General features: G+C 44.9%; 1 protein-coding gene across 1 annotated transcript; it reads left to right on the top strand.

Annotated features, from left to right (window-relative positions):
- Positions 1 to 8278: 8278 nt before the first annotated feature.
- On the top strand, positions 8279 to 17168 carry ZCCHC10 (zinc finger CCHC-type containing 10). Its single transcript, XM_026046132.1, has 4 exons — positions 8279 to 8345; positions 10302 to 10463; positions 12260 to 12301; positions 15337 to 17168. Exons 1-4 carry the CDS (start codon positions 8305 to 8307, stop codon positions 15602 to 15604), a joined length of 513 nt encoding a protein of 170 aa, XP_025901917.1. The 5' UTR covers positions 8279 to 8304; the 3' UTR covers positions 15605 to 17168.
- The last annotated feature ends 1337 nt before the right edge of the window (positions 17169 to 18505 follow it).

Below are 18505 nucleotides of genomic sequence, written 5' to 3'. Positions count from 1 at the left end.
CCCCGCCCCGCCCGCGCCGGCCGGCGCCTCGCCGGGCGCTGCCGCCCTGGCCCGGATCGAACCGGATGGAACCGGAGCGAGCGGCGCCGGCACCGGGACCGGCGCTGGGCCGGCCTTGCCGCTCCGCTTCGCCTTCGGTTCTGCCCTCTAGAGTGCCCCGTGTCCCGCCTCCCCTGCCAGGAACGAGCCTCACAAACGCGCTCCCTTCTTCCTCAATAAAGTCCGGTTTTCTTTTCTTTCTCCTTTTTTTTTCTTTCTTCTGACCTAATCTAGTAAGACTGGAAGAAAACCGTGATAAAATCCAGCGTTGGCAACGCTCCAGAGGCCTTTACGTCGCTTCCTTGCGTTCTCAAGTTTTATGTTTTAGGAAGGTGCTCAAGGCTTTCAGTGCAAATATTTTCRTTTAAACTTCGTTTTTCTGAGTTAAACGTGAAATTGGGAAGTGATCGCTTGAGCATAAGAGATGGAACTGGAAGGAAAAAACAAAAACATGAGACCCAAAACAACCCCCAAAACACTGTTTCTTGAAATATATCAAAGATTTTGCAGGACAGGAAGAACTGAAGACCAAAACAGTAGTTTTTGATAGAGTAGTKTTTTTGTATTATTAGGTTATTATTTTTATAATTATTTTGTGACATATTAGTGGTTCCACCCTAAGTATGCAAAAATTATAATGAAGTCTTTYTTCCTATTTTAACAAACTCACATACTAAAACATAAGTTGAACTCTTAATRTTTCAGAGACTTCTGACGAGTTGTTCTGGCAGCAGCCGTGAGTCACGGGGACCTTTTATATCAACAAGCCGATAATTGCCGTTATTTTCCGCCTGTTCCTCAATGTCCTCTGCAGAGCAAGACGGAAGATCCCCAGTATAAAGCTCTACATTTAAAACAAATGCACAGATGCACATATATATAAAACATATRCTCAAATGTATGGGGTGCTCATTAAGCGCTTGTCCATGTGGGAATTTCCAGATTTAATCCAGAGGGCTCCAGCAATGAGTGGTGCTGGATGATCCAGGCGGTATCTGACGGTATCTCGGGAGCTACCATAGCATGACAAAAATGCCGTTCTTGGCTGGAGGATGTGGTCACAAAACGTGGTTAAAATGCAGTTTGTTCCTACTTACACTACCAACACAGAATAGCACGGAGCTGGTTTGTATCCGATAGGATTTACGGTACGGTCGGTCTCTAATCAAYACCCACAGCATCACTGTTAGCATAGCTGTCTTCCTTTAGGCCTCTATCTATACGCTTTGCTTTGGGGTGTCTCGGGGAGGCGCTTGACCACGGGGCGCTTTGGGGCACCCCAGAGAGAAGCTCTTTGCAGGGATGAGGAGTTGGGAAGCTCTGGGATAATCCATTGTCCCGGCGTTGATCCTGCTGGGCGGGAGGGCTCCAGCGGGCGCAGCTGCAGCAGGAGCAGCCCAGGATAAGCGAAGATCAGGGGGAAAGACACAACGAGCGATGCGTGAGAAGGACGGAAGGGAGGGAGAGGCAGAGAAGTTGTGTTGTGTAGCCTGAGGTCTCTTGTCCGGTGCCTCCTGCCTGGTGGGGCAGCAAAAGAGATCATGGAATCATAGAATCGTTACGGTTGGAAAAGACCTTTGAGATGATGGAGCCCAACCATGAGCCCCTCAAACACCATCCTGCTAACCCGTGTCCCCAGGTGCCTCATCCGCACGTTTCCTGAGCGCTGCCGGGGACGGTGGCTCCACCATGTCSCTGGGCAGCCTCTTCCAAGGCTTCACTGCTCTTTCCCTGTAKWTATTTTTCCTCRTATCTAACCCGAACCTCCCCTGGTGCAACTTGAGACCATTTCCTTAGGGGAGAAAGAAGTAAAGGAGAGTTAAATTTAGGGAATAGGAAGAAAGCACGCTGTATTGGTTTATTCATCCTAACCAGCATCATTCTGACACTTACTTTACACTCATTWATATTGTGAAGTTCAGTGTTTGTGGACACTTGGTCATTCTGAGATAAACCRTGCTTCAAGGATGGAAATGTAGCGTGTGGTTGCGAGCTCCCAAGCCTATATTTACATCGCTGCCCCCAGTTCTAATGATGCAGAACGCACAGGGCAGGGAGATTCAATCCTGAGGGCAGGAAGGGCTCTTGCCGCAAAGGCTGCCGAGCAGCCTGGGCTCGGGCTGTCTGCGGTTCCTCGTCGCAGCGCGGGGAGCAGTGACGCCGCTCAGGCAGCTGCGGGTGGGCTGGCTACTGCGTCACGCTGCTAACGCGGGCTCGTGACGAAGGGCTTCACCTCAGGCGTCCTCGGGCCGGAGGACGGAGCTGCCTCCGCTCGGTGCCCTCGCCGCCGTGCGCCACGTACCGCGGGCGCTCTTAGGAGCAGTAGTCCAGAACAGGCAGGCACAGTAGTCAAAGTGGAATGGATTCCAAGGTGCTCCCTTCTCTCTTCTGAGTGCTTTTCATGTATATGTATATACATATATATATATTCACATATATATATTTTCATATATATATATTTTCATATATATATTCATATATCAAAGCAAATGGATGGTAAATATGAGGAGTTTGTCCCTTAAAACAGCTGGCAACTATTTGGAGAATTAAATCTCAGAAATTCTTAAACTTTAGGAGAGAAGGTAAACCAAACAGCAAAAACACTAAGCTTTCCTAACYGCATCATGTGCTCATTCTGAACTCAGTTGTTTATTCAATCAGCTACTACTATATGTAAGAATGTATGAGACACGGAGTTAAAACCATAGTGATAATGTAACCAGGAATTCTCTGCTGTTTTCGGAATATATATAGATTCCTCAAATATATATATATAAGAATATATAAAATATATATGGAKATATATATATATTCCCCCCAAATCAGACGTATATAAGATTTCTAAGGGATCAGTGCATCCAGGTGAACCTGTGCACTGCGTGGAGCGAGTCTCTTCTCAGGCCACCCTCTTGGCACCTTCATCCTGTGCCTTAGTCTGTCCCCATCTCAACCCGCAGCTTCAAGACTGCTCGGAAAGGTTTTCCTGCTGCGAATTCCTCAGGTGAATCTCTGAATTAACATCCTGCCATCTGTATGTTAACTAGATGTATCCTTTAAACACGCACATATAGAGCACATGTGCTGCTATGGTATGTCTCAGTGGAAGGCTGGTGCCCCGGGCTTTGTTTACGGTGGCAAGCCTTGCACTTCATTAATGCGGGTCAAACAGGAAGGCGAGGGTGTGCTTAAAAGAAGTCGTAGCTGTTATCTGTCACAGCCTATTTTTGGGGCGGTTATAAATAGTCATTGCATGTCATGTAATGCATGTATGTATATTCATCGTGCTATTCTGGGATATTCAGATACAAATGGCTTTGTAATCTCCTGAACGAAGCGTATCCGGAGGATCGTGTTGCTCGGAGCTCTCATACGAATCCTGCCACATGAAACGGTTCTCAGAAAAGCCCAGCTGCCGAGACCGTGAAAGGTGGCTCTGGAGCCGCCTTCACAGCGAAAGTATCTCAGGAATTTGCCATGAAATAAACTTGAAAGGAAAAATTTCCGTCTTACTCCGGTTTCCTGAGTTTTCTATCAAGCTTCAAAGGTGACTCGATTTCATGTGTGTGTGAATTAAAGTGTCACACCTCCTGACGCTGCAGAGCTGTAGAACTGCTGCTCGCCAAACAAAATCCAAAACCACCGACCACACATTTCCCATTTGCAACCCAAAGAAACACTGCAAACAAAAGCAAACAGAAAAAGGAGGGAAAAGCTGATAGGAGAAGGGCTACGTTGGAGAGTGAAGGACATGTTAACTGAGATATCTGGGTCCGAAACACACATTTCCCGGACCATTTATTGGCTCCTTGCTGTAGTTGTCGGCGTGCAGCCGGCCCGGTTTGCACGCCCTGGCCGGCAGGAGCAGAATCGGAACGTTTCTCGGGGCAGGACCGCGGCTTTGGCCCTGAGGCCTGGCCCCGAGGTCCGGGAGCTTTATCAGCCGGGCCGCAGTTGCTGCTCCTCCTGCCACCCCGGCAGGGAACTGAGCAGCAGGACGGCGTGGGAGCCCCACCAGGAAGGACTTTTAACACCGAGGAGGGCATCGTATGATCTAAAATACAAACGGAGACTATAATAAAGGAGAAAGTGTGATCAAGGCCAGTGTACGTCCCTTCCTGGAATGCAAGGCCTTAGGAGAGAAATACTAAAATTGTGATGAACTTTTATGAGTTTCACATAAAATTAGGAGGCTTATCAATGCAAAACTGCACATTCTTGATAAGAGGAGTAGTAACAGTGGAATGAAATTCAGTGGKGCAAATAAGGTTGTGCACACATGGGCTAAGAGCAAAAACATGATAAACCGGGAGCTCATCAGTTGGAAATACTGGGAAGGGGGAATGTCCTGGCTGCTCGGAGGATGGCAGCCGTCTCAAAGTGTGATCCAAACATGAGAAAAAGAGGAGCCTTCAGATGCGTTAGGCATTTCCAGCTGGGAGSAGGGCTCAGGCCCAGCAACATGCAGTAATGCTGTGTTCAGTTCCCGTCACGCGCATCAGGACCATGGAAGAGGCCACAGAGGACAYGGTGATGATKGGGGGACCAGACGCGCAGTCCTGCAGGTGGGGATTGCCCCTGTAGTGCTAGAATGAAGCACGGAGGAGACAGAGCCACTGCCAGTTACTACAGAGCAGACTGAAAGGAAGAAATAAGAGAGGGAAGTTCATCCCGYGTTTCCTCGGTGCAGACCACCAGGCAACGTTCCCAATGTTTCACGAGGTGGGATGCACACGCGGCCCGGCTCCACGCGGCTGACGGCTGCCCCTTTGGGGCTGTAATAAGGAACGAAGGCTGGAAAGTTCTGCGTCCGGCTACCGGCTCTGATCCCCTCCATCCTCACCGCGGTTCCTCGGTACGCTAGCACTTGCTGGCCTTATTCCTGGGAAAGGAATGCCTCTGAGTTTGTTTTCAATCCATTCAGTAAATTCCGGTGATCCATTCAATGATGTCAGCTTCCACAAACTGCACAAATTACGTCCTTGCTACGTCGACATGCTTTACGCTCCARCGGGAGACGTTCGCTATCTGTTGACACGCAAAGATATTTAGTGTTCACTGAAATGTGCTCTAAAAATACCGCCGGGTTTAGAGGCTGGAGCGCGGCGCTTCGCAGGACACAGTCGGAATGACAACAACACACCGCCATGGCAACACTGCACCCGCTACAGTCCGCCGGGAAGGGGGGTAGTCGCAGGATCATGGACAACGCGGAATGGATTTGAAGCCTTAAAACTGTAGGAAACAATATTCAAAGTGGCAAGAGCTAAATATGTTTTCCAATCGGGAATATCTGGTTTCTCTGCTTAGAGAAGTTTTCTAGGTGTTACTTTTTACTCTTGGGATCCAAAGGGTTTTTTTGTTTTGTTTTTTTTTTTTTTTAAAAGGAAAACTGTAAATACAGATGTCTTCCACTAGCCCAGCCTTGCTCTCCACTTGGAAATAAATAAATAAATAAATAAATAAAATAAAAACAACAATAAAAATAACAGAAGAGCTTTGAGAAAACCCTCGTTCAGGTTTCCTGTTTGATTTCGTAACCCCAAGCAGATTCAGGACCATCTGAAACACAGCAGCCCAGCCCCAAGCCAGACCTCCTGCTGAAGCTCTTTCTATCGGCTTTCTGATGTAAGGAAGCCCCCAGGCCGGCATCCTTCCCCTTCCCTGCTCCGGGATTTCAATCTAGATTTATAGTACTTGTGCATCRTTGTTTATTGGGAAGAATGGAGTTAGAATTTGGAAGTTCAAACCTCTGGATTCCCTGGCAAAAGAAAATCATCAGTGGAGGTTTTTATTAAAAAACTAAAACATTTTAATTACATCAGTACATTTTTTTCCCTTCGTTTTATTTCATAGGTAACATCCGTGTTTTTCCTTTTATTTCCTCACTTAGGAAGTGCTACAATTTTCCACAAAAATTCTAAATGTCATTGGTTTTAGTCACTGGCAGGCTGAAAAACATACGTGTGTGTGTCTGTAATGCTTTTTTTCCCCAACTCACGAGACTAAAATGGCTCCATTCCTTTAAAAAGGCCCCAAATGGTTCAGCAGGTAATTAGTCTACATTTCTGTGAAAACCCAGCATGTTCCCCACTTCTTGGGTTGCTGGAACTTGGTTCTGCCCTGATTTACACCCACATATTCTAACTGGAAATGTGAAAGACATTACTGTCAGTCAAAATGACAGAAAATAGAACAAAACAAAAAAAGTCCRGTATCTTAGTAAGTCTAGACGGTGACTATTTAGAAACACGAGCCAAATTCAGAGAACTGGTTCTGTACTAAAATATCAAGCTCCACATGCACTTGTTTCCCCTGCAAACAAGCAAAGGAAACTGCTCAACAGAGACCTGTCACCTTAACATACTATCTTGTATAAACTCCAAGTTAAGGAACGTGCCTCGGAGCAGAGGCAATATATTCTAGACTGGCTTTCATTCAGGTCTGTTCATTGTATTCCTTATCAYTGGGATTTTTTTCCACCCTATCGARAGCGATGTCTGTTGCTTGCAACTACCTGAGCAGTTGGGTGACACCTTTCCTGCATAAGCAAAATGTTTGCACAGAACCGTGCTGGGTGTGAGACCACGGTGTAAACAGCGTCTCCGATGAAGGGACACACAGCAGCTCAGAGCTTGTGGTGTGGAAGCTTCAGCGCCTTCCCTGCTTTTTCTCCTGCGCTGTCTTGGGCAGAGAGGCGTGCATTTTGGAGAGCAGTTTCCTTGCCCAGTGTATTTAGAAACGGGCTAATGACACCGCACCCTAAATAGCAGCCTGATGTGCAGGGCAGGATTTATGGGCACCGCCAGTCCGTGGAGCAGCAGCAGTTCAAGGAAGTTTTCAAACTGCACTAACCTGCAGACTTGGAAGTCAACTTTCACATTCCCTTAAGTGCAACTACTTTAAGTGGCTTGTTCTAATAAAAGTTACATCTTTGAAGTCTCTGTATAAGGAAAAGACCATATACCCTATGGAAAATCTGTGGCTTAAGTAATCAGGAACCTTGTTATACTGGCAAATTTAGGGAAATGTAGGCGTGCTGTATGTATGTATRTATGCAGGTGCTAGGGACAATCCGAATGCCACTGATTGTAACACAGATGTTGTTAGCAGTTTGTAATTTTATTTTTTTCACGGAGGCAAGAAGAGGCTGAGCAGCCAGGCTGCTCTGCCCGGGGCTGCGGGCCAGCCCTGCGCTGAGCTCAGCGCTGCTCGTCCCTCCTCTGTGCGTGGCCGGAGGCTGCAGGGAGGCGGCGCGGGAGGCAGGAGGCAGCTCCCGCGGGCGCAGCTGCGTGGGTAGGACAGAATCTGCCGTGCGGCTCCCGGGGGTCATAGAATCGTAGAATCACATGGGTCCGGCCTGCGCTTCATGGCCACGAGCAGCCAGAGCCTGACTCACGCAGGGTCAACGTGACTTAGACTTATGGACACGCTGGGGACGGGTGACTCACGGCCGAGGAACTGCCGGGCCGCAGTTATGCACCCAGGGGTGCAGCAGGATTCAAACTTTTTTRCTTTTTTTTCTCTGAGATGATATTTGTTTTCTCAGCAAAGCTGAGCTGCTAAAAATGAATGTGACAGTTAATGCTAGACAGGTGACAGGATGGTGTCCCAGCCTGGCTGTTGGTGCCATGTGAGGGGACGGTGTCCCGGCCATTGGGGCTACGTGAGAGGACAGTGTCCCAGGCACTGGTGCCATGTAAGGGCACGGTGTCCCTGCCTGGCCATTGGTGTGATGTGAGGGGACAGTGCCCCAGGCATTGGTGCCACGTGAGGGGATGGTGTCCTGGCCATTGGTGCCATGTGAGGGGACAGTGCCCCAGGCATTGGTGCCACGTGAGGGGACGGTGTCCTGGCCACTGGGGCTACGTGAGGGGACGGTGTCCCGGGCATTGGTGCCATGTGAGGGGACGGTGTCCCCGCGCATCCGCTGGCACTCCCTCCCAGCGGCAGTGGCGCCGCGCGGTCTCTGTCACCGCGTTTCGCCCTTGCAGACACTGCCAGCGCCGGGAGAGGCGCAGCCCGGCACGGGGGCTCGCGGGGGGCGCTGAAGATGGCGGCCGGGCCCGTCGGCCCGCAGGCGCCATGGCAACGCGGGAGCAGACGAGACGGGAGCAGACGAGACGGGAGGAGCGGCCGCCCCGCCCGCGGGAGGCCCCGCTCTCGGTGGCGGCGGCGCCGCCCTCCCCCAATAGGGAGGCGGGAGGCGGGGGCCATGTCCCGGCATGCAGCGCGGCGGCCGCCTCGCCTCCCGCCCGCGCCGCTAAGATGGCGACTCCCATGCACCGCCTCATCGCGCGGAGACAGGCGTGAGTGCGGCGGGCGGCCGGGCCCCGCGCGCCCCCCCCGGCCCCCCCTCCACCCCCGGGCTCTTTTTGGGGGCTCCTTCCCGCCCCCAGGCTCTCTTGGGGCWGTTCGTGCAGCGCGGCCCCCCCTCGCCGGTGCCCGCGGCAGTGGCGGCGGGGCCGGTTGGAGCCGGCGGCGCTGGGGGTCGGTTGGGCCCCGAGGCCGAAGGGCCCCGTGTTTCCCCTAGAAGTCGCTCACGGGTTTGCGGGCCCGTCCTGGGGGAGCTGGAGGGGCTAGGGGGGCTTGGGAGAGGGAAAACGTTTGTGTGCTCTTGTCGCTTAAAAASGAAGCGGAACGGAAAAAATAACGCCCGTGTGCTGTACTGCAGGTGGTTTTCTCCGTGTTTCTTAAGTAGTTGCAACGCTTGGCGGTTTAGTAAAACCCCAGCCGTGAAGTGACCCCCGAATGGAGCTGCGGTTGTTGGCAAGGGAGGGGATCTCCCCGTGGACTAAAGCTCCCGTGTCCGCCCGGGTCGCGGCGGGGCTCGGGCTGCAGRTCGGGGCCAGCGCTGCGGTACGAATGACTTCCAGGCTCGCACGGTGGCGTTCCGAGGGAAGAGGCAAGAGCCCTTCCTTGCTCAGTGTTGCTTGTTGGCTTCGAGTAGCTCTCCAAACATCGGGGATCTGATTGCCAGACACTGGAAGGAGGAAAAGCCAGTGGTTTTGGTTATTGGCATTAAGTACAGCAAACGCCTGTGTTTTGTTGTTGTCCTGTTTTAGGTGTTTTGTTCTGCTTTTTTTTTTTTTTTTTTTTTTTTTTTTTTTTTTTTTTTTAATGGGGTGCTCTGTTTGGGGGACTTTTGTTGTTGCGGTACTCATTGCTTCCTTCCAACCTTAAATATTCTGAAATATTCTGAAATTGCTTCTAAATGTCGCGAACAGACCCAAAACAATGTGGATGGTTTTTGATTTCTTTTTACTTTCTCATTAGCTAATGTAATCCCTTTCCTACCTTTCTGGTAGAAAATATACTCAGGATTTCAAATTACTTGCAGTATATTTGATCTTTCACATTGCTATTTTATTTTGTTCGTGGAATTAAATCTCAATTTCTTGTTATGTCCCCATGTGCCTGATGGGAACATGCAAGTTGTATGTCTACCAACATTTGCTTCTAGGTGGTGATRATTGATTTGTGCTATACATTTGCTTTAGTCTTGAGCTTTTCAGTAGTATTAAAACTTGTCAGTATTTGTTTTTTATCTGTATCTAAATGTGTAGCTATTGAGCTATTTGGTTCTGTTCTTCCTGGTAATTATGTTGCTTTTAGATTCTTGGTGAGGTGAGCAGCATTAGAGCCTTGGCTTGTACAGTTGCATTCTGTAAAGCTGAAAGCTCTGCCAGTTGGGTTTATCAAAATGGGATTTGGATGATAGGGCTGATCACTTTTCGCTGAGAGAATGGTCCTGTTAACATCCTTCAGAATGTTTGGGTTGCTTAAATATTGGGAAGGGATGGGAGTTTTCAGAATCTTAAGCGTGGGAGAAGGTTGCAAGTTAGGCTGCCCAGAAGCTTTTAGAAAACTGTAGTGAAATTTAGGTGTAGTGGATCAGTGACAGCTGATGTCACTGGTTCAGTATTTGCTATTTCAGCAGAAGATAACTTAGGCTGGAACTCTGGAATAGAGGAAGCGACTCTGTTTGCTTCGATATGGGACTGTTTTATTAACTGGGARAGCCAGTGCCTGGCAAAACTCAGTATGTACCTTCAAACTTGTACCTCTCCAGTGTCTGATGTTACTGTTCTTGTCCCGATTCAGGATATGTAGTAACTAAAGCACCCATGGATGTCGGTCTGGTTTAATTATGATCGTAACTGTATATGCTCTGAAGAATCCATATGCTAAAAAATAATTCATATTTTTTCAATAGGTAGAACAGACTTGGAATCAGTCACTTAAGCAATTCTACATTTTTGTAGGGAGGCAAACAAGCAGCATGTAAGRTGTCAAAAATGTTTAGAGTTTGGCCACTGGACGTATGAATGTACAGGGAAGAGGAAATACCTGCACAGACCTTCGAGGACAGCTCAATTAGCGAAAGCTCTTAAAGAGAAAGAAAAGCAACTATTGCTGCAACAAAGGTAAGATTGGCAGGGTAAAAATGTCCCGTTTGTAAATAAATACTTCTTTTTGTATGGGGGGGGGGGGGTGAAAGATAGTGTCCTAGATCCTTTGTGTTCTTTCAGTTTGTGTGATACATATTAACACTAAAACTGTTCTCTGCAGCAGGCACTCAGGTCTTACAAAGTCAAGGGGCTGTTAGTTAGCACCTGCTTGTTTAAAATAGGCAGACTTATAGTGCGTTTTGAAATGCACAAAGTGCACTAGGCTAACACTAAAATAGTTGGAAGCATAATGTGATGGAGTACTGTTTCCTGCTCGTYTTATAAAGGGATGACTAAATATCTCCTAGATTGGGCTAGATTCATACTCATTGCACAGCCATAAGCCCATTAACTGTGTCTTGAGGCATCCAGTTCCCTAGATATTAATATCATTTTCAATATCTTTCATATCACTTATTCCTTGTGGAAAGAACAACTTATTAGATCATGTTTTTATATTTTTATAGCTTGTGTTGAAATGTTAYTTCTTACCTGTGCAGAAGTCGGGTCTCATGCTAGTGCTGCTCCTGGTTGGCTTCTGAATGTTTGCATCATCTTTAAGGGTTTAATATCATCAAGCAGAATGTAAACACAATGTAATAAGGCTCTGTTATTTTTCTAACAASCACTTGCGCGATTTTTTAGTGTTAACTTATTTCAACAGTTGATCCAGAATCCTTCTGCCCAGTAGTGATCCCATAGTTCTTGTTACAGAGATTTAGCTTAATACATTCAGAAAAGCTTGTTGCTTCCCCATCCTAGAGTAGGAGCAGGGATGAAAGATGAGAGAATGTTTATTCCTTCGTAAAATCATTACACTGAAGTAGAGCTGGAAAGCTTGGGTTTTATCTGTGGTTCTGAGAGCAGAGTGTGGCACTGAAGAGAGTATGTAACCAAGCACAGTGAAACGGGTCTGCTGACCTGCAGGGATTGACTTTTTCCAGTTGTGTAGCTCCTTGAAGGAGTGAACGACTTTGTTTATGCAGATGTTAAACGCTAGAGGGTAGCAAAGACCTGTGCCATGCTAGCTAGGCTAGCATGGCACAAAGTTAGGTCCTGCCTTCTGGAGGGTGTTTTTTATTCTCATTGCATCTACCCACAGTGACCTTGCTCAACCTCTGGCCTGTGGAGGAGCTTGTTACCTATAATAAGGGTGTATGGCCTTAATAAGACAAATAGTAAAAATAATCAGTAAGATGGGAGGGATAATATCCTGGTTCCAAGTTCAATGAAACTTCCTCCTGCCTACAAAGTACATGTAGGAGGTGCTCTTAAAGACAATTATATACCAGATACATGAAAATAGCTAATGTCACCTGAGTGTATGAGTGCCCGAGAATCTGAAGGAAAAACAACTGAACAGCATGAATAAAGCAGACTATTCTGCCTTTATTGTACTTGAGAGACTGATTTAGTCTCTTGACCCTTTACTTCAATCCATTCAGTCACTGCTGACTGTGAGTGTGCAGAATTTTTTTTATCTTTCTTCCCACTGCTTTTCTTATCCCAAATTGATGTCGTCCCTCTAATATGAAGCATAAAGAAGAGTAAATTAGGGGGGAACTGCAAGTTCCTTTTCCTGTATTTGAAAGGATTCTTTTCCTTCTGAGTTGAGAAGAGATTGAAAATATAAAGATGCCAAATGATCTTTGGGGCAGTGCAGCTCTTGCTGATRAGATAGCAGTTTTCTAATACAGAACTGAGGTCTGTTGTGCTGCTATTTATTTTCTTACTGCATTAATCAAAACTGTTGTTTTTCCTCCCTTAACTAGCACTGGAGAAAGTACTGCAGAAAGAAAAACCAACAAAAAAAGGTATGTGGGGAACAATAACCAATTGTGTAGCTATTTCAGTGTATGTCTTGCACTCATGATTGCAGTTAGCAACTTGAAGGGGTGTGTGGGGAAAYTGAGTGCTGCAAATGCAGATTTCATTTTACTGCTTTTAGCCTATTTCGGCCTTTTGAAAGACAGATATTTGGTGAGTTTCTTGTCTCTMTCCAAAAGCTCTAAATCTTGTCTTTTGCTTTCTTCCTTACTGCTCGTTCTATCTGTTATGGTCTTGCTTTAATAGCAAAAATKTTCCTGTTTCTGCCTCAGAGTTCATGTAAGGTACTTTAAACAATTGTGCAAGAACAGCACACTGTTTTCTAATCTGCAATCACTCCACCTACCCATCGTGCTCTTCCTTTTGTTCTGTTTGTTCCCTTCTCTTCACAACCATCTGCCTCAGAAAGTTTGTATAGAGAATAGTGTGGTGTGGGATTTCTTTTTTTTTTTTTTTTTCCTAAACATAGGAACTAAATCCTCCATTCTCCTACTACCAAAAGAGAGGAGAAATCCCAGTTTGAACCAAGAACTCTTGACATAATTCCCGCTGTAAATTCGTAGTGCTGTGAGCTCCGGAATCCACTTTAGTCTTTATTAGCAAAATCCTTTCAGGAACAACTAGAACATTGGTTGCAGCAGTAGCCACGTCAAGAGTTTACCTGCAGGGGGTCACTGTGGTAACAGCCTCATTGGTCTCTTTGACCAAGTTGGCTGTCCGCATCTCCAAATCCTGCTTTGTAAAAAACCTCTTTGCAATTTTTTTCTTAGACTGGACCTTTTGTTTTGCATGTCAATCATTAAATAGGCCAGAGTAGTTTCTTTAAAACATGCCTTTATTTTAGGCTATTGTGTTGTGTGGCTTTATTGGAATTCTGCCTTGCCAGGATCTTAATTCTACTGTTGGAGTAAATTTTATTGAAGACTCTTTTTTCAATAATGCCAGTTATTTGGGGAATTACTGAGGACTTGTGAGGTTGTAAATTAAATGAACTTCAAGCAATGTAATTCAAATGTCTTCCTTGCTCAGATTTCTCAAGTGCTGAAGTCCTCTATCTGACATAATTATTTTTCAGAGTATTTGAGAAGGAGGGGGAGAAAGAAAAGATTGAGGGAGCTTGTTTGACTTTTTTTTTTTTTTCCCCCATTAAAATCTTACTTTGAGGTTTGATTTGTTATCTTGTCTTTATACAAGCCCAGAATCATCAATATAATTCCTTTCCAGATTATATGCAGCTTTTCTACTGTGATGCAGGAAGAATTAAATACTTAAAACTCTGTAAAGTATTTCCATTGAATATGTAAATTCCAGGCTAAAGAAATGCAAAAACTAAGATCTTGCAGTGAGCACTAACCTTTTGCATACTGTATGTTTGTTTTGATATAAACAGTAACAACTAACCTACAGGCTTAACCAGAAAAACAGGAATAGGCAAAACTGCTGTTAAAGCCTTGTACCTTAGGTGGCACAGGGCTTTGTTCTGGGCACATCTTAGTTTCCTCTATGGTTYCTATATGGGGCTTTGGTTCTGAAGTGAAAGCCCCTTCACGCTTGCCTCACATCTAATCTTACTTGTCTTAAAAGTAAAATCTTGTCCTAATTCATTTGCTCCCAGAGGCCCCTGGCTGTGATTGTGCCCAAAGATGCAGCTTTGATTTAAGTAGTGTTYAAAAGCATCACCACCTTCTTGGCAGGGGATGCCTGTAGAACTAGAAAGGACAAAGCCTTGGAGAAGTGTGGCAGAAAGCAGGCAGAACTCCAAAACCAGCATTTGGGGCCTCTCGTTCCCTGGCTGGTTCCTCTGTCAGTGGGCCTGCACCTGAGTGAAGCACCTTTGTTGAACCTGCTGCTCTGCTTAGCAGTTTCCTTCCAAAAGCCTAAATGCCCCTTCAAAATGAGTTTCTATTGTTTTTTCTAATTTTAACATTATTTTTTTTCCAACGGTAAACTTGTATTTAACCAGCCTTTGGATTTTTYTCTAAGTAATCAGCCATTATATCTGTGCTCACATAGATAGCAGATGCCATCTGTATTATGCATTTCCTGAGTTGTTACTCAGGACTTCAAATCATTTTTTTTTTCTAATAGAAAGACAAATCTAAATTATTATGTCAAGTATTTTTGCTTGCTGTGAGAATGATAGCCAGTAGTTTTAGCTGGTAGGAAGGTGGGAGTGAATCAGTACGTTTACACTGTGCTTGGACAAAGATTTTTAGGAGACAGTAACTGTATTTTCTTGGAATTCATGCTATGCTGTTCATTCAAAGATTCTGAAATAGCAAGAACAGCAGCCTTTTATAAAGACTGATTATTAATAGTAAAGCTAGTGTTTTATTGGTTTTATTGGCACAAAAAATAAATTGCAGAGCATGCAGAAATCCATAGCATATCCACTTTCCAGTGTTCATAATTCTGTCTTCATCCTGGACTTCCCCAGGGGTGGCCACCCCTTCTTCCCCACCTTGAAAGCTTAGCAGGTAGGTTGGGTTCTTTTGCCGTGAGTAATCTAAGAACAGGCTCTGAGCACAATTCCAGCAATTGTGAAGTCACTGAACAGCCACCAGGTTTAACAGAGTCAAAATTTGACTCCTTAATACAGTGATGTGCCAGAGGACTGATCTTTAATTTTTTTTTTTTTCCCTAAGGCTTTAGTAATCTCCAACATTCATATTCTTCTCCTCAGTTCTTTTAGCAAAGGCAGCGGCCATTACTATGAACAAGATCCTGGCAGCTTTCATATTTAACTCTTTCTCTCTATAGTCTTGGTTTGGCTTTTGAGTTTATTCGGGAGAATATACTTCGTGTGTGTGGTGTAATTCTGCTGTTGCTTTAATAGGGGAAAAATGCATTTGTTCAGAATGGAAGTGGGGGGTGGGAAAGGCTCGTTGTCCTTAAGCCTGAGTCAGACCTAAACATTTTCAGTCCAAATAATTGATCTTTGCATTACACCAGAGTATAAAGAACACTCTGTTTTACTGTCTCTGGCAGGCATGTTCTCATCTCTGTGTTTGCTTTCTTTCAGATCTAAAAGTGTGACAAGTTCCAGCAGCAGCAGCAGTGCCAGTTCAGCTAGTGATTCTTCATCTGACAGTGAAGATTCCTCTACCTCCTCTTCTGATGAAGACAGCGACAGTGATGAGAGCTCCTCCACTGCCTCCTCTTCTTCCTCTTCAAGTAGTACTTCCTCTTCGTCAGAGTTCGAATCAGATTCTAGTTCCTCCAGCAGTAGCAGCAGCAGCACAGACAGTAGCTCTGATGATGAGCCACCAAAGAAGAAGAAAAAGAAGTAGTTGGGTAAAGTGTAGAACTGATATTGGTGAACGAAAACATTCTTCAAAGGTGTTTTGAACACGTTATTGCCAAATGGTTTAACTGATCAACATTTCTACGGCTAAAACTTTGTAAGTGTTTTGCATAGTTGTTCATATGACARAAAAGGTATTAAATGGCATATGAGACTTACTGAAAGAGTATTTTTGTGGTTAATCCTTTTATGGAAAATTTTACTTTTTTAGTTAAAAATCTATCATCAGATTTGTTTATATGAGCTAAGATCCAGTAACCCCAATGTTTACATGATGGAAAGCAAAAGCTTTTTGTTGCAGATCATGCTGTGCATCATATACTATTATTCTGTTTTGGCAGCTTCACTTACATTTAGAAAATCCTCTAAACTGTTTAGACGCAAAAGTTTTACGCTGCTGGCTGCAGAGCACTGTCATTGTTTGTTAAAATTGAATGCTCAATGTTGCACACAAGGGACTTCCATCTCACTGTTAACAAATGTATTGTTTGCTGCTGAGCTGCTTTTTTTTTTTTTCTGATGGCTTTTCCTGATGCTTCCAGGTTAAGTCTTAATCACAATATAAAACTTTTAATAGTGCTCATTTGTTAACGATCAATATACTACTTGTCCTGTGCAAAGGCTTTAGTCTTTTCAACTTCACCTGTATCCTTAGCTTGTGTATTTGTAATACTCTGAGACAAGGAAAGTCTCTTGCAGCAGCCTCTGTGTGAGAAGGAGGAGCAATGCACAGTGGAGCAAGTGTGACTGATGCTGCTTAGGAGTTTCATCTTTGTGCCTTTTTTGTAAATTAAATGTATCCTAGTGAGAGAAGGGCTTGAGTGGTGTCTTTCAAAACTCCGTTAGCTTTCTGTACAGAATATGGTCGATAAAACTAGAGACATAGTAGGAACATGCAAAAACGGGCACTATTTTCACAGAGAGAGGAGAGAGGGGCTATTTTCACTGGATGTCCTGTAAGAAAAGGAGTCGCCTTTAGAGTTCCTGAAGGAAGGTATTTCTCTTGATATTTTTGCAAAAAAAAAGCTGTTGTGTAATACAAGATTATCAAACCATGATGTTGGATACATGGTGACTGACCTTATAGTCTGCAGTATTATCGGTCTGTTATTTTTATGTGGTAAAGTGTGCACGTGTCTGTGAAAATCTGGCATGAGAGAGCAAGTTAGTGCAAAAAAAATCCAAACATAACTGCGGAACACTTATTGCTGGTTGCAAAATGAAACTAATTTACTCTTGTGGTGGATTTAAGCAGTTGGCATTAGTATTTTAATTAGTGATGCAGTCTCCTGAATTTCTTAGTGTTGGCGTTCCCTTTTTTTGGGAGGGGGCATCACATATGGAAGAAATCTTAAATATCCTGGTTTATGTAAAATATAGTAACTATTTTTATATTTTTATGGGAAAAAAGTAGCGTGTAGAATTACTTTTGAATAAACTGTGCTTATATTTAAATGTTTGAAAATATGTACGTTGTATGTTTTAGTCTGTAATCATTACTGTGTCTTACAGAACACTGCAGACTGTAAATAAAATTACCAGGAAATTGTTAAGTCCTCTTGAGCAAATGTACCATTCAGTGGGAAAAAGTTAATAAATTATTAAACAATATTTGCAAAGCTTGTACTTCTTGTAAATTCGAAGTGAAGTGACATAGTAGCAGTTAAGTGGGGAAATAAATCCCGCTGGGAGATGGGGCAGTTTCTCGTGCAGCGTGGGCAGGAGGTGCCGGCTCTGAAGCCACTGTGTGGGTAAGTTCCTGCCGCTGGGGCCCGGGAGCGCGGCACAGAGCCTGGCCTGGGCAAGGCCAGGCTTGCTGGGGCTGCTGTTCAGGGACTGCACAGGAGCAGTGYGGAGAGGGGAGCTGTGATGGGGAACGGCTGCTCAGAAGGGAGAGGGTTGATTCTGAACTGTCTTTGCCACGTGCACAGTCATTTTTTTTGGTGTTGGAGGGCTCCATGTGAAGTGGTTTCCTGAAATCTCTGTTCACACGCAAGTATATTTTTTCTCTTCGTTAAGCTGTCTTTGCCAGGTAGAGCTTAAGATCCGTAGCAACTGTTAAGTACTAAAGCAAGCCATTAAATTTGGGCGTTTGGTTTCTTCATGCGTCCGGTTACCTTTAGTATCTGCAGTCAAAGGGGTGCAGTTGTGCGGTTTATAAAGGGAAACACTTGCATAAGCTAGGTTCTCTCAGCAGGGCCTAGGATAAAATAATATAATTACAGATGACATTAAGGAAACCTTACTTTAATATCTGGTCTGCTGTTGACTCACAAGCTGAGGTTTTAAGAGGCAGTTCACTGCTTTCAGTGGGTTTGGTATTGTCAAATACCAGTCAAGTCTGAGACCAGCTGTAAGCTGCTCTGTACTCGCATTTAAAAAAAAATAAAATAAAAATTCACTGAATTTGAATTACCCTTTCATTTGTCTCTGCACATTTGTATTTTACAGAGAAAATAAAAACCACTAGCCTGGCGAGCCTTACCAGTTCATCTTCCAGTACATCGCATTGGTATTGCTTACAGCAAGATGCTTCAGTGCTGGTTGTTTTCTCATCGGGAAAGGTATTTCTTGAATTACTGTCTTCTAAAGCTCTAAGTACAAAATATCACTATCTTACAAAACGAGCACTAACTAGAGATTGTTCTATTTACCAGGCAGTTACATGAGACTTGTGTGGCTCTAAACAGCCTYGGTTTAATCCTTCCCCGGCAAGTAAAACTGCCACTGCTAATTGAAKTGAAGCAATTGATGCAGTCTGGTAGAAAAACAGCCCCGGGAAAAGGCATCGCATTTCAAGGAGAAACATTGCTAACCATGGGAGAGCGAAAGGAGGCCAAGACAACCTGATCTTCTAGTCTAGACCTTTATTAAATTGAACATCTGT

The sequence above is a fragment of the Nothoprocta perdicaria genome, unplaced genomic scaffold (genome assembly GCF_003342845.1).
Source record: "Nothoprocta perdicaria isolate Ctin4 unplaced genomic scaffold, notPer1 scaffold_107, whole genome shotgun sequence".
Classification (NCBI taxonomy): Eukaryota; Metazoa; Chordata; class Aves; order Tinamiformes; family Tinamidae; genus Nothoprocta; species Nothoprocta perdicaria.
The sequence above is the reverse complement of the archived record's forward strand: the minus strand, read 5'-3'. Positions and strand labels throughout refer to the sequence as shown.